This window comes from Mastomys coucha, unplaced genomic scaffold, assembly GCF_008632895.1.
Source record: "Mastomys coucha isolate ucsf_1 unplaced genomic scaffold, UCSF_Mcou_1 pScaffold16, whole genome shotgun sequence".
NCBI lineage: Eukaryota > Metazoa > Chordata > Mammalia > Rodentia > Muridae > Mastomys > Mastomys coucha.
In genome coordinates, this window is record NW_022196898.1 from 44,551,856 (window position 1) to 44,575,888 (window position 24,033).

Sequence of the window (24,033 nt, forward strand, 5' to 3'; positions counted from 1 at the left end):
AAAAAAAAAAAAAAAAAAAAAAAAAAAAAAAAAAAAAAGTAAAGTGTATGGCTGCAGAAAGCTCCCCCAGTCTAGATGGAGTATCAGGCTCTAGAAAGAATTATTATTAGCACTTCTTCAGGTTAACACCTAAATCACACTACATATACATGTTCCCTTTCTTCCCCCTCCCAGTCCTCCTCCCTTCCCCCTCCCCCTTTCCTCTCCTCTTTTCTCCTCTTCTCCTTCTCCTCCTCCTTCTCCTCCTCCTCCTCTCTCTCTGACCATTTATGGACTCTAGCAGTATGTGATGGCTGCTGAGAGAGTACTGTTTAAAGGGGAAGGAACAGAGCAGATGACTTCTAAGTCTACAGATGCAAAGACAGAATGATGGGTTGTTGCAGCATGAGTATGGATCAGTACTTTCTGGCTCAAGAGGCCCAAGCTAGATATTTATTTTTCAAATTTATAACGGTGTGTGGTGTGCATGTGCATGCATGCCATTCTGGAAGTATGGGGGCTTGGGGACAACTTGCAGGCGTCAGTTCTGTTCTGTTCCACCATGTGGACCTTGGTATCCGGTACCATTACCCTCTGAGCCGTCTCACCAGCCTGCTGCTGAGACTCTTGGCATTTGAGTCAGCTCTAACGGTACCGAGAGGGAACTCTTTCCTGACAGATGGGTAGCATTTCTTTGCAGTGATTCTCTCTTCTTCCAGGTAAAAAGGGCGTGTACCTGACTGACATAACACCTCAGGGCGTGGCCATGAGAGCTGGTGTCCTGGCTGAGGATCACTTGATTGAAGTGAATGGAGAAAATGTAGAGAAGGCCAGCCATGAGGAAGTGGTGGAAAAGGTACGACCTGACCGGGAATGGTGCTTTTCTTACCTCCCTTCTGCTCTGTCTTCATTGGTGGGCGAGGCAGGGCTGAGCATGTGATGGGATACCAGCCATCTAGGTGAGGCACCTCTTTGTGTCAAGGGCGCATGGAGTCTCTGGTAACATGGGCAAGCGCTGATAGGGCACTGGTCCCCTCTTCTCTTCTGTTTCTATTTCTGTACTTTCAGTACTTGTAGTTAGTCACATTTGCAAGTAATGGAAACTTTAAAAATAGGTGGTTCACTAGTTTAAATAACTGTCACTACAATATATTGTTATAATTGATTTAGTATTTTTTGTTAGTGTGTCCAACTTGTAAGTTAAACTCTCATAGGTTCGTGTGCAGAAGAAAGAACAGTACAGATAGGGCTCAGTATTGTTTGCCATCTGTGGATGGCTGCTTCGTTCAGTTATGGACAGGTGTAGTGCCCAAGGTTGGGTGTGCTAGACAAGGATTGGGTCAGGAGTGGCAAGGGATGGATTTCATCACTACTCAAAGCAATATACAGCCTAAAGCTTGAGCAATTTCTGAAGTCTCCACTTAGTACTTCCATGGGTAGCAGTCTAAACCTGCCAGGTGCTAGAAGGCCCCAGCATGAGCCAGGGCTCTCTTGTTGAAGTCACATGGAGCCCTGAAAACCAACCAACCTCTGGTCTTGGCAGAATTATGTTCCAAAGCAGACCCTTACTTTCTATTCGAATCTCATTCTGTCCTTCTCAGCTGCACATCTCTCTGGGCTCTGAGGACTCATGCTCCTACTTGAGTTCAGTTACCATCTGTGTGGTTGGATGTTTTCCCCAAATACCAGCCAGGTTGGAGCGAGCAGCACAAACACTCAAGCTTGGGCTGCATGCCTCGAGCCTTCTGCTCTGCACAGCCACTTCCCTTCCAGTGTTCTTTATGGATGCCCTGGCCCTCATCTGTGTATCTTGCTGTAGGTGACAAAGTCAGGAAGCCGTATCATGTTCCTCCTTGTGGACAAAGAAACCGCCAGGTGCCATCGTGAACAGAAGACACAATTCAAGAGGGAGACAGCCAGTTTGAAACTGCTGCCCCACCAGCCCCGGGTGGTGGTGATCAAGAAGGGCAGCAATGGCTACGGCTTCTATCTGAGGGCAGGGCCTGAACAGAAAGGTGAGGCACTGGGGCAGGTGAGTCCTGCTTCCTAGTTACTGGTTCATCAAGCCCCAGCTCTCCCCTAGCTCCACCAGGGACCTGCAGGAGGAAGAGCTGCTCAGGTTGCCCCGGGTGACCTGGATGTTGGAGTCCCCATTGCCATTGCAGAGTAGCCAGGCAGACTTTATGATCTGGACAGATGGGCGAGACTAACTTGGCTCTTTACTGAAAGAAATACAAATTTGGAGTATTTGCTGACTTCTGTGGTGTGAAGACCCTCACCATGTCTGGCTTCTCGTCATCTACATAATGGCCTTGAATGTAAGGTTGAGCAGGTTGTACTGAGTTGGCCCAATGGAATTCCCCCAGGAATCTCATGCTGGGAAAAGAGAAAGCCTGAACCTGGGGGTGATGGGCACCCAGAAGGGATTCACAGCTTATCAGACCACCTTGCAGGAGAAGACAGGATGGGTCAGTGCCTGGTGGGTCCTTAGCCTCACTTCAGGACCCTGAAGATGGACTCGAAGGTGTCGCTGGATACCTTTGTTCTTCTTACCATGGTGGCATAGTGAATGTCTTCTTTTTCTACTTTTCACTATTAATTTGGCTGTTTTGATTAGTTTATGGAGGATTAGTAGCTGAACCTTGCTTGTTGGGGCACAGGCCATTATCCTCAAATCTGGGGAGTGTTACTAAAATGCTAGCACAGCTTCGATGGCTGGAAGCCTGTGTTCTTCACCTCCTTCCCTGCCCTTTGCATCGTCAGGGTCTCACTGTGTACAGACTGACCTTGAACTTGAGACTCCCCTGCTTCCATTTCCCTAGTACTGGCCCTGTCCCTTCTGTGGCTTCCCTGCTGGGGAAGAGTTGTGGCTGTGAGGATGCCCACTGACTGCCTTGGAACTTGCTCAGCTGTCACTTTGTCAAAAATAAACACCAGACACTTTTAGTAAATACTGAGTTTTCAGTCTTTTAGGATCCTTTTACTGTTAGATGCTGGGTGTGCTCCAGGAGCAGGCTAGGGGTATGTTTGTAGGTGTTTGGGGTGTAGGGGTGTAGGTAGGGGAACAGTTGGCTTCAGGATGCCTTTCTTCTTGTAACTTTTCTTTGTGGGATGGCAGGTCAAGTCATCAAGGACATAGAACCTGGAAGCCCAGCAGAGGCAGCTGGCTTGAAGAACAATGACTTGGTAGTTGCTGTCAATGGCAAGTCTGTGGAAGCTCTTGATCATGACGGTGTGGTGGAAATGATTAGGAAAGGTGGAGACCAGACTACTCTGTTGGTGTTGGACAAAGAGGCAAACAGCATCTACAGCCTGGTAAGGAATGCCTGCAATGCATTTATTCAAGCATTAAGCTGGGTCTCTTTACTCAATGCCTTCCAGCTTTTGGCTGAGTTACTCTGTTCTTCAACAAGGAAGGAGCATTACAATCGTTAAGGCTCAAGTTGGCAGTGATGGGAACGTGTTAACTAACATGTTCGTTTAGTTCATGAATTCCTGAACTAAAGACTTTTTGAATCAGTGGAAGAATTACCCTTGCTGGTCCTGGGGATAAGCTATGAAGGACAGGAATCTGAAACTGGACAGAGGTAGCCCAGACTTCTCCGAGCTGGCACAGACATAAATGAATTTAGTTTTAGATTCATTTTTATGAGTGAGTCTGCATGTGTGTTTGGACACGTGCATGCAGGTGCTGAGGTCAGAAGGCATTAGTTCTCCTGGAGTTACAGGAGATTGTAAGCCACTCATTGAGTACTGGGTACTGAACTCAGGTCCTCTGTAAGAGCTGAGTGCTCTTAACTGATAAGCCACTTCTTCAGCCACAATAAATGTGATATTGTTTGGTCAGCAAGGTTCATCAATCTTGAGTAAAGATCTGGAAAGGTCTATTAGCTTGCTGTTGTTGATAGAAAAACCACAGCTCTTACCTTAGAAGGAATAAGTTATTTTGGAGTTAAATTTAAGTGACCATCATTTGAGAACAAAGACTCAGGTTACCCCAAGTCCATATTCCAACATGGAAGCAGTTTAATGTTTTTTTTTTATTTTGTTATAGTTACAGAACACAGAAAGTATAAATTAAGGCTTAAAAAATACATTTGTGCAAACATTAGAGAGGCAGATAAGTGGGGTGGAGGGGCCTCAGACGCTATGTGATATTAAGTCCTTTGGTTGGTGGAGAATATTTTGTTAAGTGAATACATTCCAACTTGTTTGTCAGGATGTTAGAGGTGGGCAAGGAATTACTCTTTAGGCTAGAGGTCACCCAGAGAAACTGTCCCTGGGCTCTGGACCTGCAGTTTTAAACAGTCTACCTCATGGAAACTTTGAGATCCTGGAGACCCTGATGTAGTACAGAAATTCTCAGTCACATTGTCCTCAGTAAATACAGTGGAAACAGGTTCACCAAGAGCAAGCTGATGAAGAACCTTACCCCCTCTTAACTCTTTATTTTGATTATTTAAAATTATGTATGTGTGGTTGTGTGTGGGTAAGTGTTCATGAGAGCAGGTGCCCACAGAGTCCAGAAGAGGGTGTCCCTTGGAGCCGGAGTGACAGGCATCTGTGAACTGATGTGGGTGCTGGAAACTGAATCTGGGACCTTTTCAAGAGTGTCATGTATGTGCCTTAGCCACTGAGTGTCTCCAGTCCCAACATTAAGGTTTTATATTTTATCATGAGAACTGGGGTTCAGTCCAGTTTAACAGATGTCTGGGTGTCAAAGTACCATCTGCCTTGCTGGATGTTGGCCACAGGGATGGACAGATGACAGTCTTCTATGTACCCCACAGTAACAGAGGCACCCCAGGGGCATGGCAGAGGGGGCCAGAGTATGGGTGGTGACACTGGCCTCTTCTAATAGTTCCAAGACCACAGTTAGACACCCGATGACTTATGGAGGCACCCAGGTTAGCAGATACCCAAATCAGTATCGGAACTCAAGTTCTCAGAGTCATTTCATCTGACCATATATTTTCTCCAAAAATCTTGATTTCAAGATGCTTTTGTAAATAAGATTAAAGAACTAATTGGAAAGAAAAAAAGAGAATATATTTGTTAGCTAGTTAAACAACCATATATATCTAAAGAATCTTTGGTATTGGGATGTTAACCTGAACAGAGGTCTCTCTAATCATACACATGGACATATACACAAACATACACACACACACACATTATTGTTCCTATCCTGGTTTATTACCTTGGAAGGGAGAAATGGTATACACATCTAATGTATTTTCAGAGGATTTAAAGGAATGATGAATAACTGACAGGACAATGCAATTAATAGTCAAAATATCTAGCCAGGGCCTGGGGCAATAGCTCAGTTGGTGGAGTGCTTGCCTTGTATGAGGATTTGAGTTTGATCCCCAACACCTCTGTAGCAAAGCCAGCTGTGGTGGTGTGTGCTGGTCATCCTAGTGCTGGAGAGATGGGGACAGGAGGGCTCCTGGGGCCCAGTGGCTGGCCAGTAGCCTAGTGGGGGAGTACCAGATCAATGAGGGGGCCGTCATAGAAAAGGCAAAGGTGGAAGGACACCTGAGGAATGACACCCAAGGTTGTCTTCTGCATACATGTGTGTACTTGTACACACATGAACACACACCTTCCAAATCAGATTAGGAAGAATAAAAACCAAAATGAAATATGGATGCTCTTAAAATACCATTCTAACTTGAAAATAAATAGGAATAGGAAATGCTGGGAGCATATCTGATAATCCAAAAGTTGTCCCATCCCCTCCTCCCCCCTGAGAAAAAAATTTAAAGTTATATAACTGGCTCACTGCACTGAGTCAGTCAGACCAGCCTTGGAAGTACTGGTAATGAATGGTGGGCAAGCTGTCCTGAGCCCCTACTCCCTTGGCTGTAAGGTAGTATGAAGGGTCGTGGGCGGACTAAATGAACTATTTAGAGCATCTGGGTGTCCCACATGTATGCTCACTGAATTCATATTGTCCAGTAGTCTTGAGAACCTGCTGTGACTAGTCTAGTGACCAAAAAGGTGATGTCAGTGGGCTTGGGAAAGACAGCTAGGTGTTACCTTGAAGCAAGGAAGGCTTTAGAGGAAAGGGACAGCCTTGAGAATGTGAAAGGCTGGCAGGCAGCAAGGACTCATTACTGTGTAGCCTGAATACACCTGTTTGTTTTTAAAAGAAAGAAAATAGCTGGAAAGGTTGTTCCCATGACTTAAGCTAGAGAGGGCTAATTTTGGCTTAAGAACAACTGTAGCTGTTAGAAATGGGGCAACTGACTTCTGCAAGCCAGTTTTGATGTTGTAAGCTGATGCTGGCAATGAAGGTTTTGTTGTAATTCCTGAAAATACAATCTATGATAGAATAGTCCTAGAATGATGTAAGTGTATTTTCCCTGTTTCAGTTAACTTCAAGGCTGGAGTGGGGTGGATCTCTGAGATACAGCAGCTAATAAGGAAAATACCTCTATAGTTCCTGATGGGCTAGATTCATGGCAGGCTAGACTGAGTACTCAAAAGGTTGGATTAAAAGCCACCCTGGTTCTTCTTTCATGCTTGTGTGCTTTGACACCAGCAGTTTATCCCAGGCAGCCACAGCTGCTAAGTCTGCCGGGAGTCATGAGGGCTGTGGTGAGTAAATGACTCCTAGGGCCGCTCTATAGTTGAGCCCCACCCCCCCAATCCCCTGTGCAGCATTTGTAAAGACAGCACTGAGGGCTGTGTGGGGGCCTGAGTATGGGTTGTGTTGAGGGCAGGCGGGCAGGCGGGCAGGCAGGCAGGCAGGTAGGGAAGAAGGCAGGGAGGAGGCAGGCAGGCAGGAGAACCTCAGGTCTCATTTCTGATTAGCTGTTATAGTGCAGGTGGACCATGTTTCTCCCTCGCTGCTGAATGTCTTGTTTTCTAACAAGTGCCCTGGATACCTGTATCCAAATCTAGCCCCTAACTCAAGCAAAATCCTCAACCAGTTAACTCTATTAAAATAAAATAAAAAAAAAATTAGGGATGTGGATTTATCGTAACCGAGGCAGGCACTTTAGGTCTAATCCCAGGACGCGTGCTGAGATGCTGAGCATGGGGCCACAGAACTGTAGTGGCAACACTGGGGGCTGGGGGTGGGGCACGCTTGGCAGGACAGGCTACAGTACTGCATGGGCAAGCTTTAGGCCACACAGACTTGTCTCAAGAGTGAGAAGGTGTGCCTGGGGCAACTGCTCAAGGGGTGGTAGGAAACTGCTGGAGGAGGACACCAGGACAGACAGACAGCAGGGTGTGCATGCACAGGCATAAGAATAACAAACAAACAAACCAGTTAAGCCTCGAGTTCTGTCTCTGTTCACGGCCGTCATTGCCTCCTTTACGGCCCTGGCATACTTACAGACAGGAGGAAGTTGGGCGGGAGAGATGCTGAGCTCATTACAATAAGCAGCAGCCCTGGGAGCCAGCATTCGCCTTTGCTGCCGTGTGGGCACCTCTCCCATTATCAGTGTGTGGAGTTGATCCTCAAAAAATTTGTCACAAAAATGTTTTGTCCTTTAGTTTCTCTAACATGCTTGAAGACAGGGAGAACAGGGCCTCTCAAAGGTGTCTCCCTAGAGGGGAGTGTCGCCAATGTTGAGTGATTTGCCTGCTTTGGTGGAGATAAGTGTGTAATGCTGTTAGCTAGCTCCGGGCTCTGGTGCCGAACTGTACTGTTTCTATGCTCTGCACATGTGTGTGTCTGTGTACATGCTTCTGCCTTCTCTGGCTCATGTCTGAGGAGGAGCATACATGGATGCTACCCCATGTATTAAGCCGTGACATTCAATGAAGTGTAGTTGCTCAGATGGGTATTTTTCCCCTTTATTTTAAAGGCTCGGTTCTCTCCACTTCTTTACTGCCAAAGTCAAGAACTGCCTAATGGTTCTGTCAAGGAAGCCCCAGCTCCCATCCCGGCTCCTCTGGAGGCCACAGGCTCAGACACTACAGAGGATGTGGAGGATCATAAACCCAAGCTCTGCAGGCTGATTAAAGAGGACGACAGCTACGGCTTTCACCTGAATGCCATTCGGGGTCAGCCGGGCTCCTTTGTCAAGGAGGTATGGTAACTAGTTCTAGCAGGCTCGGCAAACACAGCCAGCTAGGATGGGATTTTCAGTGCAAGCCACCATTGTAGCCTCCGAGAGCGCTCCTTGTCACTGCTGTAGGTGTGCTCCGTGGCTGTGCCCTGTAGGGAAGAGCAGGGAGATCGCCCTGCAGCTTCCAAGTTGGGATCCTAAGATGGGGGCCTGATGCCTTCAGCCCAGCAGATGTTCAGTATGGTGCTTTGCCAGTGTGGCTGAGTCCAGTGGAGTTCAGGATGTGCAGCCCATCAAGGAGAGAGATGTGGTTAACAAGTATTGAGGCTCTTCAGGAGGGAAGCTGCCTGGCACACGTTCCTCCATGTTTGGAACTGACACTCGGGACTTCTGTTCATAGGTACAGCAGGGTGGCCCCGCTGACAAGGCTGGGCTGGAGAATGAGGACATCATCATCGAAGTGAATGGGGAGAATGTGCAAGATGAACCCTATGACAGAGTGGTGGAGAGAATCAAGAGCAGCAGGGAGCAGGTCACTCTGTTGGTCTGTGGAAAGATGGCCTACAGCTACTTCCAAGCCAAGAAAATCCCCATCGTTTCTTCCATGGCCGACCCCCTGGTGGCTGGCCATGATGAAAAAGGAGAGACTTCAGCAGAGTCCGGGCATGACTGCCACCCAGCAAAAGAACGAGTGAGTGGTGGCCATGCTTGGTGACCCTGCTTCCCTGGGGTGGTCCCCACAGTGACACAGGGTGGCCACCTGCCAGGGTTTTGTGAAAGAGGAGGTAGTATGAGGAGAAAGTTATTGTCTTCTTAGAAACATGGCCTCACTGTGAAGCCCAGGCTGGTCTAGAACTTGCAATTCTCTTGTCTCAGCCTCCTGAGTGCCAGGGATGTAGTGTGTGTCATTATTTTTTTAGCATGCAGTTGGCAATCAGTAAGTGAAATCAGTCTATGAAAATCATGGGGCCCACCAAAGAACCTGCTTCGATTATGTAGGACCAGTTCCTGGCTCTGTGCTCGAGCTTTCCGACTTAGAAAACATGGATAATGTGTACAGTTGTTCTCAGAACACAAGTGTTTGAACTGTGCCTGGCTCACAGTGAGTCAAAACAGAGAGAGGGTTAGGCTCCATGTTTAGTAAGTGGCAGGAATTACAATTATCGTCAGAAGAATTTTTTCTGGTCAATTTTCTATTCAGAGATAAACATGAATTTCAAAAGTGAACTGACATCCAAGTTCACAGAAAGACATTTATAGGAGTCAGGCCTCCGATGAAAGTCTCATTATAGTTTTCCATTGTATTTACTTCTACTGATAGGCCATGCCAATTATAGTACCAATGTTGTCTTAGAGAAGACTGATTGTCTATGTGCATGTTGGCATATATACACAGACAATGAGAAACTTGTTTGTGTTAAACAGTAATCTGGAAACAAGTCAAATGAAGATTCAGATCACATCTTCTAGAGGTGCACAGCTCTCCCTGACTTAAAGCATGCCAGCTCTAGATCAGCCTTGCTCTCTCCTGCTTTGGTAAACTCTTTTTTTTTTTTCCTTTACACAGACTCTCAGCACAGCCTCACACTCTTCTTCCAACTCTGAAGACACGGAGATGTGAAGAGAACAACTGATGCTTCATCTTGAGGGTCCAGGAACTGCCTCTCCAAGGAAGGACCTCTGTTGACCCTGTCAACCTCCTCTGGACCATCTGTCCCCAGAGACTGTCTGTTGTAAGGGCTGCTACTGCAGGTTGCTTATTTAAGCTCCACCTAGCTGGAGGAGGGACTAGGTTCAGGTTCTTTCTATGTGGTATCTTCCAAAGTGCAACTTTCACTTCTGTTGATGAACCTCTTACTTCTGTAGGCTTGAGCACTGGGGATGATTGTGTCTGTGTGAGCGCCGCTAATTAAAGAATCAAGAATCTGCTCCACAGTGTGCTTTTGTGGCAATGCTGTGGCTAAGCAGCATTGTTAAGTGCTTTTGAGTTGCTTGCAGCTTCCCTGTTGGCTAATAGAATCTGAACAGTGTCTTTGTTCAATAAAAACATTTCATGCTTTCTCATTTGCTTCCAGAAGCCCAAAACATGGCAAAATACACACTATGGCCTTAGTAATAAATGGAAGCTTCCAGGACATATACTTCAGCATTTTCTTATGTTACATTTGAGTATTAAAAAAAATCTCAATACCTTCCTTTTATTGGCAGAGAGCTTATGAAAGCCAACCTAAGCAAGCCTGCTGCTGGATCAGCATGGGCACTCACTCTTCTCTAATTTAAAAGGAAATAAAAATTGGTAAACCTAAAATCCATTTGGTAAAATCTATCTGTTGCCTATCATCCCTTTCTCGGAAAAGAACAATCTTTTGGTTATTTTTACGGGGTAAAGTTGGGTGAGGAAGAGAGAAGCATTTCACGTTAGACCACAATAGCATAACACCAAGCTGTGCTGGATTAGTGACCCCAAGGCCAAAGTGTTACAAACGGATTTTACTAGTATTTTCGAGGGAGGCCATCTACTCAGGAGCTCCGGGGTATCCTCTGCCCTGGCCCGCTCCTCTTCACTGAACAGCCTCAGATCCATCCGTTGCTCCCTGCTGAATGCTAAGTTTTCTTCTTATTGCGCCTTAGTTGAAGCTACTCATGACTCCAGTATCTCAGGAGGAAGTAGGCATGTGCCTGAGGCAGAAAAGACCTCCCAGCAATGCCTGTTTAAAGAGCAGTAGGCTCTGGTATCCCAAATGTGTCTCTTCCTGCAGTCAGCATGGGTCTGAGTTCAGGGGGCCATATGCTTCTCTGGCGCCTGCTTGTGAGCCAGATAGAGGAAGAGTATGCTGGAGAGGGCGCTGACCAGGAAGATGACATCAAACCAACGGTGGTAGAAGTTAAACTGAAGCTCCCCAAGGACTTCTGTGATGATGGTGCGGTATTCTGGGGGCATGCTCATTCGGATCAGCAGTACAGAGGACACGAAGTACATACCCTGCAAAGTCGAGCCAAGTAATTCAGAAGTCACTTTGTTTTGAGGGGCAGGCCAGTGCAGACTTTAATTTTAAGTTATTTATTGGGGCTGGAAAGAGCAAAGTGGTTAAGTCTACTTTTTCATCATGGGCTTGATTCCTAGCACCCCATGATGGCTCACATCACCTGTACCTCTAGCCTCAGGGGGTCTAACACCTCCTTCCCGACTCTATGGGTATCAGGCACACACATGGTTTATATACATACAAGTAGGCAAAACACCCATACGCATAAGATTTCTTAAATTATTTGTGCACATAGGTGTACTGATGTGCATCTTCTTCACTGTGCATATACTTAGAGGTCAACTTGCCAGGGTTGGTTCACTTCTCTACCATGTGGGTCTGGGTACAGAACCAGGTCATCAGGCCTGGAGGCCACCACTATTAGCAGCCACTGAACAAGCCATTGTACTGGCCCAACTTAAACCATTAAAAAAAACCCCAAAACATTTCTGGGCTGGAGAAATGGTTCAGTGGTTACATGTGCATGTACTGTTTTTGCAGATAACCCAAGTTTGGTTCCCAGAACATTCATTGGGATCAGATACCCTCTTTGGGAGTCAATGGGCAACTGGATTCACATGTGTACACATAAACACATAACCCCTCGTCCTCCAAAGAAAACAAAAAGCCCAACCCCAAACATTTCTAAGCTGGGTGTAGTGGTGCATGCATGCTTGAAGCCTCAGCACTTGAGAGACAGAAAGGTCAGGAATTCAAGGCCACCCTTCACTACATAGAGTATTTGAGGTCAATATGGACCACGCAGACTTTGTTTTAACAAAAACCCTCCCCAACAAAATCACATTTTTGGCATTTTACAACTGTAGACATAAGGGCCAGTCAATAAACTTACCATTATCTGCGCTAACAGCAGGACGATGACATTGGAGGACTTACTGCTGGAGATGGCATAAAAGAACTGTTGAGGAAGGGAGAGAGGTGAGCACAGTGGCACAGCAGGCTCGGGAGTCAAGGCTACAGAGCAGGCCTTAAAACACAACACAAACCAGTTTCCCCAAGATGGTTGATGGTTTTATGTGACTCAACAAGGCAATCTTGGCTGTTAAGTTTCAGAACATGTAATGCCCCTGCATCAGCCCGACACTGACCAGCAGTCTGGGATCACTCCAGGCCCCTGCATCAGCCCAATACTGACTAGCAGTCTGGGATCACTCCAGGCCCCAGCATCAGCCTGACACTGACCAGCAGTCTGGGATCACTCCAGGCCCCTGCAGCTGTCAAAGGGCCAGAGTTCTTTCCTCCCTCTTGCTTTCCCTTCAGGGTCTGGATCACCCATTTTTCACCACCATGTGACCAGCTTTATGTTGTAAAGAAAGAGCTGCGTGTCCACTTCTGTTGTCTTCCTCTCTGTGGTTTACAGTCATTGGAACCTTGACTGTCCGTCTCAATCATTTTTTTCTATGTATCTGCTGAATACCCGTGCCAAGCTTGGTTATAGATGATATGACAGATCAGTGAACAGAACGGACCCTTTGTTACCTTTGGAATACATCTGTAGCTGGTAGACATTGTCATACTTTACCCACAACTTATAGAGAAGTCTCTTTATTTTTTTGTGTTATCTAAGTTGTTCAGACCATTGCTGAGGAGCTAATAACTCAGAAGTCATGTAATTAAGTAAGGGCCTTTAAACACAGTAACCCGACATACCTTGGTAAGCGTGATCAGCAGTCCTCTGATGGATGTGACAATGATTATTCCAACCAGAATGAAGGAAATGTGTTGAGACCAGAACTTCACCTGCCATCAGAACAGGAAGAAGGGGCTATTACATTTCCGGGCAGAGTGGGAGCTGATGTGAATTGTGATGACTTATGAGGCAGAGTCCACTCGTCCTCCTGGTTGCTTCTGAAGTAAGCACCTACAGGCGGTAGATACCCATAGGAAGACTGCACTGGGTCCCCTGGTCAGCAGACTCAATCAAGCCTCAAGGGTCAAAGAAAGCCAGTGGAGAGAGGTGGGAGGAAAACACTCATTTCCAGAAAGTACATAGCTGATGACATGTAGAAGCGAGAGGACAGGGTGGAGAGAGAACTCAGCACCTGACTGTTTTCAGTGTTACGGAGGAAGGATCGCTGACCACACAGCACTTCCAGGAGTAAAGACCAAGGAAATCTCAGGAAGACTGCACAGGGATTCTCGGGAATCTCACGTAAGCCACACAGTGGAGCTCTCTTCTCCTGCACTGCTTGACAGGGAGAAGCAGTTCTGGGAACCTGTGTTTGACTGTTCTCAGGTATGTGAGGCCAGGGCCGTACCAACATCTAAAAAGCTTGTTATTCTGAGAATGACCATGGAAGAAGTAGATGCATCATGTGTTGACCAGATACATGTAAGCAGCCAGAGTGCTCACTTCTAAAAGCTTAGCTCAGTAAAGAAAACTTTTTTTTTTGAGACAGGATTTTGCTGTGTAGCCCTGCCTAGTCTGGAACTTGCTATGTAGACCAGGCTGGCGTTGAATTTTATCTGAGATTTATCTGAGGTAAATTATCTGAGATTACCTGCCTCTGCCTCCTTAGTGCCTCACTCCCAGTGAGCCCAGAGAAATTTAAATGAGAAAATCACACAGGTATCAATAATAAAGCACATGGACCACTGGATGTGCAGATGACCTGAAGGAAAAGATGCCATACCGGCACACGCAGAAAGAATATGTTGCTGACTTATCATTAAAAACAAGTTCTTTAAGGGCTGGGTAAGAGGGGTTGCTGTAAAAGCAAGAAGACTTGAGCTGACATTCTAAGCACTCATATAAAGGCTGGGCATGGCCACATGCACCTGTAATACCAGATTAGGAGCTAGGCATAGGCAGATTCTAGGAACATGTTGGCTGGTGCTGCTAAAATGTCAAGTTCAGTGAGAGATCCTTATTGAAAAATAAGGTGGAGGGAAGCTGTCCGCAGCTGTGTCCTTGCTTCCACAGCAAGGTCTGTGAATCTGAGGCCATCCTCAAACAGAACAAAAGCATCCTTGGTGTTGGGTCTTCAGGGCTGCAGCTCAGTTTGCTTCTCATTACATAGCTGCCTTTGAGATCGGGGACATGCTATGCTGAGATGGGGACCAAGAGCAATACACACCCCCTCAGCTCAGCTCAGAGTAAGCTACACAGTCCACACCAGGACAAAGAAATGTGACACCAGTCCTACCATTAACAGTTCATCAGCCCAAATGATGTCATCTGGAAATACATCATACTCTGAATACAGACGCCGACCTCGAGATAAGCTGTGTTTATGTTGGTTTTATGAAATAGGAAAAAGTGGTCCTTAAAAAAAAAAAACCCAATTTTGTACATAGGTAACAAATGAACTTTGGTTCAAGGTCCACCATACTTGACTGATAAAGTTCATTTCTTTATCATTTCCGTTCTACTTCAGAACACTAATTAGTTGTTAATTTTCTACCAGGAGATCAAAGGTGAGTTGTGAATTTGAAGAGCTCATTGAGTATCACAGAGAAAGATCTGGATACTTGGCAGGAGAAACTGGCTAAGTGGTAGCTGGCTGTGGGCAGGCTAAGGAAGTACCCATGAAGGTCAGTACCAGTCACTGTTTACAGTTTTACAATAAGAAAGCTAAACCTGGGGGGCTGGAGAGAAGGCCCAGGGGTTAAGAGCACAGACTGCTCTTCCAAAGGTCCTGAGTTCAAATCCCAGCAACCACATGGTGGCTCACAACCATCCGTAAAGAGATTCTAGGGTGTCTGAGGAAGCTACAATGTACTTACATATAATAGATCTTTAAAAAAAAAAAAAGAAAAAAGAAAGCTAAACCTGGTTGTTTACAAATGTGCTGTGTAAGCTGCCAACACATGCAGAGGACAAACAGCCCCAAAGTTTAGGAGTTAAAGCCAGAGTGTCAGGCTCTGGCTGGATGGAGCAGAAGGAAACTTAAACCAGGATATAGCATGGCTCTTACGTCGAACTGGATTCCCAGATAATTCACAGTGATCTCGATGCCTCTGGTGACAGGGTCAGTTTTCCCAACTCGATCAAGAACAATATTGATGGTCGCCTGCAAGACAGAACTTACATTAGAACACCTCTCATTGCCACCTCCAAGAGTGACACCCACCCTGATGTCTCAGAGAGCAAAGGCACTTGCTACCAAGCCTGAAAACCTGAATCCAATCCCTGGGACCCACGTGGTGATAGGAAAGAAATTGCCCCGAAAGCTGTCCTCTGCCTGCCACACATGCCCTGTGTCACATGTGCCTGAACACATACAAACAAACATACAATAAACACATACACACAAAATAAACAATTAAAAAATTTAATTAAAAAAACCAACATGATTCTACATAAATTAATGAACATATCTTATCTTACATGCTGTTTCCCAAAATACAATTTAATTTACTTCCAATCTAAACCATGAATAGGAAATCTATTTTGTTTACTCACAAAGGCAAATGAGCCTATATCTCATATTTATTTTCTATAAAGAGTCAAGGGCAATAAAGCATATGCACTTATGATTTAGAGGTCAGAAAGTTTACATTCTGGCAAGTGAAGTTAGAGTAAGAACCAACAAATGGGGCTGGAGAGATGGCTCAGTGGTTAAGGGCTTCTGGTTGTCCTTCCTAAAGGACCCAGGTTCAATTCCCAGCACCCACATGGCAGCACACATCTATTTGTAACTTCACCTCCAGGGGTCCTGACCCCCTCAATCCAATGCACATAAAATAAAATAAAATAAATTTTTTTAAAAAAAGAAGAAGAATCAACAAATGCCAGGGTCATTTCTTGTGCTAACTCTGTGACTGCTCTAAGAAAGTCAGAGCAGTATGGCTGTCGAGCTAACAAATGAGATCACTTGGAACGAAAGACACCCCATTTATCCCAGTGGAGGCATCTTAAAAAATAGGCAGGCGAGAAGAGGTTTGACAAATGCTAAGCCAGCAGCCACTCGGGAGCTTTAAATCTGGCCATCAACAACAACACTAAATGTAGAGTCTAAATCATGGGTCAGCAAACTCAGTATCATCTATCGTTTTCAGTATCATCTGCCCTGACAACAGCCAGGGCAATAAAGGGACAGGCTTGGCTCTGTGCCCACAAAACCTTATTCACACAGGCAAAGCGGCTCTGGGTTTTCCTGTGAAATGGAAGACTGTCAAAAAAATAGAAAAAAAAAAAAATCAAAACCCAATCACTGTATATGTTGTCTACAAGAAACTCACTTTAACTATGAAGATACAAATAGGTTAAAAGTAAAAGGATGGAAAAGGATCTATTACACCACCAGCATCAATCCATGAAAATAAAGTGTCTCTGTTAATATCAAATAAGCAGTCACAGCAGAATAGCCAGTGTGGTGCTAGAATTTTATAAACACAAAGGATGTATAAGGTTCTAAGTGTTCTATAGCTCATATAAAGCTCCAGACTGTTACAGTGAAACCCATTATTTCATACATTAGCTAAAAAATAAGAACATTAAAAAGTTATGCATTATACATCTCAAAAATGTCTCAAAGAGAGGACTTAAGATGGAAGAACTGCTGCAGAGGGGGACAGCAACTCACCTGGAACTGATCATTACTCACAAAGTCAGAGCATCACACTGCACCTCACACAGTCTGCAAGTATGTGTCAATCAAAAATAAAAAAAGCATGGGAGCTGAGTGTGGTAGCACACATCTGCAATCCCAGTACTTGGAAGCCAGAGACAGGTGAGTCTCTATGAGTTCAAGGCCAGCCTGGTCTACACAGTGAGTTCCAGGTTAGCCAAGGCTATACAGTGAAACCCTGTCTCAAAACAAACAAAATCCCAAAACTGTGGGTCAAAAGATAAAGAACTACAAGAAAAACAAAGCTTCAAAGTGGACAGAGCACATGTCTAGGTACACCGAGACAGAGCAAATTAAGAGAAAAATCAGAAACCACTTGGGACTGACATATACATCAGAGTGAAATGCGGTTAAAGTGGCACCTAAGACATTTACAGCAAAGAACACCTTTCTTGGAAAACTCTCTGATCAAAGACCTTAGTCTTTATTGTAAGAACTGATTCGAAACAAGTAGGAGGGAGCAACGAAGGGCTGCACACAAACTGGTTAAAAGGAAGCAGGAAAAATTAATGGGCTCCTAACTGGTTCTCTAAAAAGTTCAATAAAAATCAATAAAACTCTATGAAGAAAAGAAAAAAGGAGGGAGGGAGGGAGGAAGGAGGGATAGAGGGAAGGTGGGAGAGAGAGAGAGAAAGGAGAAAGCTACAAGTTACCAATATCAGGAATGAGAGTGGCTACCTCACAGCCATTAGGAGAGCTAAGACAAAAGACAATGCCAGTGAGATGGCTCAGCTGTAAATATACATGGCTGTACAAGCCTGACCACCTGAATTCACACCCTAGAACGATAAAAAGCTGGACACAGTGGTATCTGGTGGCTACAACTGTAATCCCAACACTCCTACTGCAAGATGGGAGAAGAGGGAGAATCACCTCTGCATAGGCCTGGATATGCACATGAGCAGAAACAAGAGACTGTCAATACAAGGGACAGACTCCTGAAGGTCCTCTGCACTGGGCAAAGGCATCACTAAGAAACTGAGTCTCAACCCAGAGAGAGCCTGAACTTGAACTCTCTACTTCTTCCACTTCTCTGTAGCTTATGGTTTCTGGTCTGCCTGTAATCTGTCTGTGAGTCTGAATTTGTGTCTGCCTGTCTGCTGGCTTATCTGGGGCTTTGTTCTCCATTTGTCAAACAGCACAGAAAGCATCACAAGGGGATACGATACAGGAACCTTAGAGTTTCATAAGGGACTGCACTTTACTGACTCTAGCAACCCCAACTGACCCAGACACATGGATGCGACAGGGCAGTATCTGTATTCATTTTATAAGGCTGCTTTCCAACCCATTTGTTGCTTTCAACAACTATTACAGCACCCATACAAACACGTACTGCTCTCTGGTGAGGGGCATGGAAGAGAACATGATGATTAGTTGTTAAACTGTTCTTTTCAAAGCTGGTCAAACAAACAGTAGATTGTTTGTGAAGTGACCTCAAGATGTATGATAACTGGGCTGTAATGAACTAAATTACAGTGACAGGGAAAAAGGCCAGTTGCCACCTCAGGATTGGAGATTCGAGGAAGGCATTTGAAGGGGCAAGCAGAAATTTGGCCATGATGGGTTTTCTCTATCTGAACTAGGTAACAGCTGTGGCATAGGTGTGCACAGTTTCAAAACTTACCAATGTATACTTAAAGTACATGCAGCTTACTGCATGTCAATTACACCTGAACAAAGCTGTGAACGGGTGACCCGCTCCTGAGAGGCTGCAGCCCAGGGCAGATAGGAACACAGCACCTTCCTTCATCCCCTCACAGAAGGAACCCTATTTTAAAATGTCATGAGTGCTACTGATATCAGCCCCATTGATTCAAAGCCCCCCATCGACACTTATCAAAATTAGCTAACAAGCTGACAAAGCTATTCTTTGTGGAAACTCACCCAACTAGAGCATCAACTTGGCCTTTCCCCACAACCACAGGGACACTCATGGACACCCACAGTTGAGTCAGAAGCAGAGAAATAAATGCATTTAAAATGCATGAGGAATAAATCATTGAGGGAGAGCCAGAGAGGCTAGAGCAGAAACAAGTATTGTGTACACAAGAACATTTTAGAATTTATTTTGGATTTAAGTTTTAGGGGTGCATATCATCAAAAATATGCTTCTATTCTGAGTTGCAAGTTGGCGTTGAGGTGAAATATTCAGGTGCTCACAGCGACTACGGACACAGTGTACAGCAGGAAACTTCTGCACACCCCCTCCTAAGTCCTCCAAAGCACAGGGAAAAGATGTTTGGTGGTGTGACGGCTCATGCTCTCTGCTGACTCGATCCAGTGTGGAACTGCGCTCAGTGTATCTATCAGTCAAGCCCCTCTAAATGACTGCCACTCCCAGAAAAAGTTGCCCAACTCTGGCCATTAAAAATGCGGTTGCTGGGAAGACAGTTTAGTGGGGGAAAGTGGCAGCCGCGTGCAAGCCCGAGGACCCAAGTCTCATCCCCAGGATCTGACCCCTCCCCAAGCTGGATACAAGAGCCTGACTCTGCAGTTCTTGCATTCCTCTGCCTAGACAGGTGGTGGCTTCAGAGAACTGCCTGAAGCTTGTGGGCCAGCCAGCCTGGAGTACTCAGCTTGTAGGGACAGACCTTGCCCCATCACAGTGGAAGGAGAGAACTGACTCCCCAGAGTTGTCCTCTGGCCTCATGTGAACCTGCACCACACAGGACTTTACTATTATTAATAGACACTAATAAACAACAATAATAGAAATATGTAATAAATCCTATAAGACCAACAAAATAATAATAATAACAACAACAAAAATTCTATAATATACATACCATAAAAATTTTCCAGACACAGTAAATAGAGAAAAAGTAACCCAGGAAATTAAAATACTTTCCCTTGAATGTTTTGGAGTATTCAATTCTTTCCTAAGGAAAACCAAACACAAAACATGGATTTTAGTAAAAGGTAGACATTTCAACAAAAGCACTCCCATGCCTATGGTCTGGCCAACACAACACACACGGGATAACATTAAGAGAGGCGACTAGGAGCCAACCTGCACAGAGTGCTGACTTCCAGCCAGAGACAAGACAGCCTGCTTCCGTGAGCTTCAGAATCTCCACTACCCTTATGAAATATGTTCTAGAACCTTCACCTTACAGATGAGAGACTGAGTCTCAGAGGTTAAACAACTCTCAGGGTTAGGTGGCGAGTGGGCTCAGGTCTGTCTCCAAGCACATGCTGGCAACCTTGTACCTTTCAGAGCCACTCGGGAAGTTAGTTAGGGTGTTCTGTATTTAAATCACACTGCACGTTAGGTGCGATTTAAATTTACATTCGGGAGTGACTTCATAAACAGTAAGCCTCTTTCCTAACGCCGCTTGGCTTACACAGAAGCACTGCCTGCTCGCGGAGGCCTGGCAGCCCATGAGGTCTCACTCTCTCTTCAATCATGTTGGTAAACCATAGCTGTCTCCTCACTCTGTACCTTTGTAGCATACAGATCAGCTGTTTCCAGAAAAAGCTGCCTGCTCAGTTCTTCCAAAGCATCTACTTCCTGTTGGATAAGAGTCAGATCTGGCAAAAAGTGGGCATCAAGGTTTAAATTACAGAGAAATTTCAGGAGATAGCGAGAAGAAAGGTTGGATTTGCTCTGGCTGTTTTTTAGGGAAGCCGCTGGGGATTGCCTGTCTCCTTTATTCCCACCCCAGCGCTGCTTCAGGGTAGCATTCCCAGGCTGACACAGGGTGAAGGAGCACCCCACAGGCATCTGTCAGCTGCTGTCTCAGATAGATGATCTCACGGCTAGTGTTTTGCTTTATTTTTCTATATCTAATTCAGTCCGAGTCCTCGAATGGTGCATACACCATGACCCATTATTCAGCAGTTTCATGCCCCCTGAGTGACAGATACTGTGCCTGGAAATGGTGCACAGCACTGTGGTCACTGAGTCTCACCAGGCTGGACTTTAGGCCCTGCCTTCTTTATATCTTCTTTTACACTCCCACAATCCCATGAGACAGCTGTAACCCATTTCTCAGACAAGGAAAGAGGCTCAGAGTGTTAAAAAACTTGCTCCAAGTCATATATCTACTAGGTGTGGGTGCATAGTGCTGTCTGCCTACACGAGGCCCCGTTTTTTCTACCGCCAGATGCTAGCCTACCTTCCACGCCTCAGCGAGAAGCGTCACTATTCTCCCATTAAAGAAGCAGGAGCTCAGAGAGCTAAAAATTCCCTGATACCTTGCTGATACCAACCTACACTTGGGTCTTAATGAGTTTTAAAGTAATATAGTAAGCTAGACAGTCCCAGTAGTTCAAATCTTCCTCCCTTTGTGAAGTCAACAAGCGTCCTTCAGTTCCTCCCTCCACAGTGGCCATCAGCAAGGCCTAAGGCACTCAGCATCATCAGGGGTCTGCCTCCCTTGAGGAAGAGTGAGCTGCTCTTGAGAGGTTAGGCTCACAGTCCTGCCACACAGACTCTGCCTGGAAACAGGAGACAGAACAAGTGATACACATAAGCGTGTGTGTGGGCATATGCAGATGAGTGCAGGAGCCCTACATAAGTGTGTGTGTGGGCATATGCAGATGAGTGCAGGGGCCCTACATAAGTGTGTGTGTAGGGCATATGCAGATGAGTGTAGGAGCCCTCAGAAGGCAGAGGCTTTGGATCTCCCTGGAACTAGAGTGGCTACGGGTCACCGGACAAGTGTGCTGGGAACTGAGGGACTGAGTTCAAGTCCTCTGAAGAGCAGTCCCCTCTCCTAGCCTCTGAACCATCTCTCAGCCCCTATGACTCATTTTCCTTTCTCTGCTATAGTCACCTGGCTTTCTCTGTCTGATTCTTATCTGCAGCACATCAGAATGGTGTCATGATCCATCACAATAGTCTGCATCCTTCTCCAACTGACTTAACTGGTGATGGACAAGAACATCTCATCTCAGCCCTCGGGTTGACCTAATAGCCTGTGGGAGGGAACGGGAGGAGAGGGAGAAACACACAGGCTTGGTTTTTTCTATATGGGAACGAGTCAACCTCCAAACCAGCAGGGCCAGGAACAATCCATTAACCCGGTTACCCTGTTTTGTTTTGTTTTTTAAAAGAGGGATGTAGAGCTCCTTGAAATCGGTGTGGCACTAACTGGGTTAGGAATGGAACCTTGTCACCACACACATGAACCACTGTTGTAGGGAGCCACTGTGCTCTGTGGTCTTGCATCTGTGGGTGACAGAACAGTGTAGCGGAACAAGTTATGAAGCTGAGGCCATAGTTCTGCTCCTACATTTGCCACAAACCACCGTGAGACTTCACCTCTCTGGGTCTATCTTCTCATCTGTGAAATGGAAAGAATGACCTGATAGGTTTGCTCCAGTTCAGAGACAATGCTTCCATGGTTAGGTGCAAGTGTAGGGAAGATGAAGTGCCCACTGGACCTCCTATGCCTACTGCTGGCCCACCCTGATGCAGTCAGGTACCCTAGAGGGGACTAACTCAGCACTACTTTTTACTCTGCCCTGGTACAGAGTGGAGAAGAAGAGTCAAGAAGACAAAGGATACTTTCACTCCCTGGGGCTGAGGCAGTAACACTCTTCAGCATGCCCCAGAGTCCCGACGGCTTGTTCTGCACATCCCCCCTCTGGAACATTGTTCTTCGTGCCACGGCCATTCTGCAATAAAGAACACAAAAGCCTGAGCAAAGAAGTGGGACTTGCAGCTTCATCTCAGCCCGCCCTCTGTCACAGCTGTGTCTCCACTGGTTCAGGATTACACAGAAGACATTTCCAGAGGGGACGTGGCCTGGGCCAGAGGCACAGAATATGGAGTAGGTGATACATCGAGGACTGGCTCTGCCACCTGGAAGTGTGAGAGACCCACAGTTTACTTTCTCACTCTGGGTGGCTGTAAAGATGAATGAAATAACACTGTCACCCATCCTTGCCATATGCTAATATCATTTAAAGAACAAATGAAGTGGCTAACAATTCTAGATAAAGAACCAGGTGCAGAGGACGAACACAAGGAAAAGCAGACCACAGAAAGGAAACAGGAAGTTCACTCAGACTTAACTCACTGTGGTCCACGTCTTGCCATGACTGTCACAGAGCCACTGCTGGACAAGGTGACATAATGGCACTGTTCCTTCCTCCTCTCCTATCTGTTGGAGCACTCAGTGGCATGGTGACAGCGGCTGGCAAGTTCCAGTCTGCCCAGAGGTATTAAGAGCAAGGTCCTTGTGAGCTTAGAAGGCACACATGATTACTTGAAGAGTGTAATGGGCCTAAAACCAATCAGAGCAAATCTAGTACAGATAGGAGAGCAAGCTACAGAGAAACTCATGGTGGACATTTTTGGGTGAAGAGATAAAAATGAGGAGGAGGAAGCAGCTGCATTGGCATCATGTCTGCGACAAATGGTACCAGGTGACAAGGGCCAGATGCCATTTTTTTGGGCTAAATTCTTAAAGCATCCATTAAAAGGTCATTCATAACAAAGAGTGTTAGGTATGTTCGTTTTGGTGACTGAAACAGTTTCCTCCTTAGTGAGCTCTGCCTGGATAAGGTACAAATTAACAGCCCCAAGCTTGTGCTGCCTTTCCTGACACATTCCCTCTAACTCAGCATTTTGGGAAGATGTGAAAAAAGAATCAAGGGAAGGCTCAGACCCACAACTCCATCAGTTTCTAATGGGAATGTGGGACGAGTGTGTGAGGAGGTTCTGGTCTATTCGGTTCATAGTTTACTTTGGCTCAACACCTGGGATTACCAGCAAGGCAGCTCAAAGGGGGAGCACAGAGGCCATTTCTAGTCTCCTAGTCAATACTAAAGGCTGTGGTGTGGCACTGGCTACCTATGTGAAAGTGAGAGGCATCATGTTATCTCTTAGCAGACAGACAAACAGAATAACCAGAAGTGAAAGTTGGCTGGACACAGACAAATTACCCTGGTTTTAGACAATTTGCTTTCACTTTTGATTTTAATCACCTAATTTTAAGCCAGTTTTGTTCTTGGCAAATAAGCTGCAGACAAAAATGGCCACGTGTGTAAGCAGAGAAGGTAAGCAGCAGGTAACTCTCTGTGATGCAAGAGCCATTTCACCTCTGTGATGCCCTTTCACAACACAAGAGCCAGTTCACCTCTGTGATGCCCTTTCACAGCACACTCACACACAGCGCAAGAGCCATTTCACCTTCTTTCTACATCCATCTTGTAACAAGACAAAAGCTATTTGCTATGGGCTGGATGCCATTTAAAAGTTCCCAATACAGCTGGGTGATGGTAGCACTTCGGGGGCAGAGGCAGTTAGGCCTCGTGAGTTCGAAGCCAGCCTGGTCTACAGACTGAGTTCTAAGACAGTTCCTTTGTTACACAGAGGAACTGTCCTGAAAAACCAAAATACCAAAACTAAAACAAAACAAAACCCCAAACCACCCCTCCTCCAAAACCCAACAG

At 45.7% G+C, this 24,033-nt stretch overlaps 2 protein-coding genes and 1 long non-coding RNA gene across 5 annotated transcripts in view; 1 reads left to right on the forward strand and 2 right to left on the reverse strand.

The window, feature by feature from the left end:
- The window catches only part of Pdzk1 (PDZ domain containing 1), a 32,007-nt gene extending 21,933 nt beyond the window's left edge, over nt 1-10,074 (forward strand). Inside the window, exons 4-9 of one of the 2 annotated variants that reach the window (XM_031374916.1) lie at nt 699-835; nt 1,799-1,994; nt 3,098-3,294; nt 7,803-8,027; nt 8,407-8,697; nt 9,574-10,074. In XM_031374916.1, coding sequence (XP_031230776.1) covers nt 699-835; nt 1,799-1,994; nt 3,098-3,294; nt 7,803-8,027; nt 8,407-8,697; nt 9,574-9,627 — 1,100 coding nt within the window. In that variant the 3' untranslated portion in view covers nt 9,628-10,074. The remainder of the gene's footprint in view (nt 1-698; nt 836-1,798; nt 1,995-3,097; nt 3,295-7,802; nt 8,028-8,406; nt 8,698-9,573) is intronic. The other variant, XM_031374917.1, reaches the window with a different exon arrangement.
- LOC116093474 (Golgi pH regulator) overlaps nt 4,001-24,033 on the reverse strand; it is a 43,746-nt gene continuing 23,713 nt past the window's right edge. Inside the window, exons 8-15 of one of the 2 annotated variants that reach the window (XR_004119723.1) lie at nt 22,142-22,251; nt 20,072-20,160; nt 19,416-19,508; nt 14,971-15,066; nt 12,704-12,793; nt 11,886-11,951; nt 7,328-10,989; nt 4,001-5,002 (exon numbers count right to left, since the gene is read on the reverse strand). Coding sequence is in view for 1 of the 2 variants with exons in the window: in XM_031374918.1 (XP_031230778.1) it covers nt 10,783-10,989; nt 11,886-11,951; nt 12,704-12,793; nt 14,971-15,066; nt 19,416-19,508; nt 20,072-20,160; nt 22,142-22,251 (751 nt within the window). In the remaining variant the exon portion in view is untranslated. Of the gene's footprint in view, nt 10,990-11,885; nt 11,952-12,703; nt 12,794-14,970; nt 15,067-19,415; nt 19,509-20,071; nt 20,161-22,141; nt 22,252-24,033 lie in introns of both variants that reach the window. The other variant, XM_031374918.1, reaches the window with a different exon arrangement.
- Nucleotides 20,668-22,134, reverse strand: LOC116093476. The gene is made up of 2 exons (XR_004119724.1): nt 21,408-22,134; nt 20,668-21,069 (listed from the first exon to the last, which is right to left on the reverse strand). It is a non-coding gene; the product is annotated as an uncharacterized LOC116093476 (long non-coding RNA).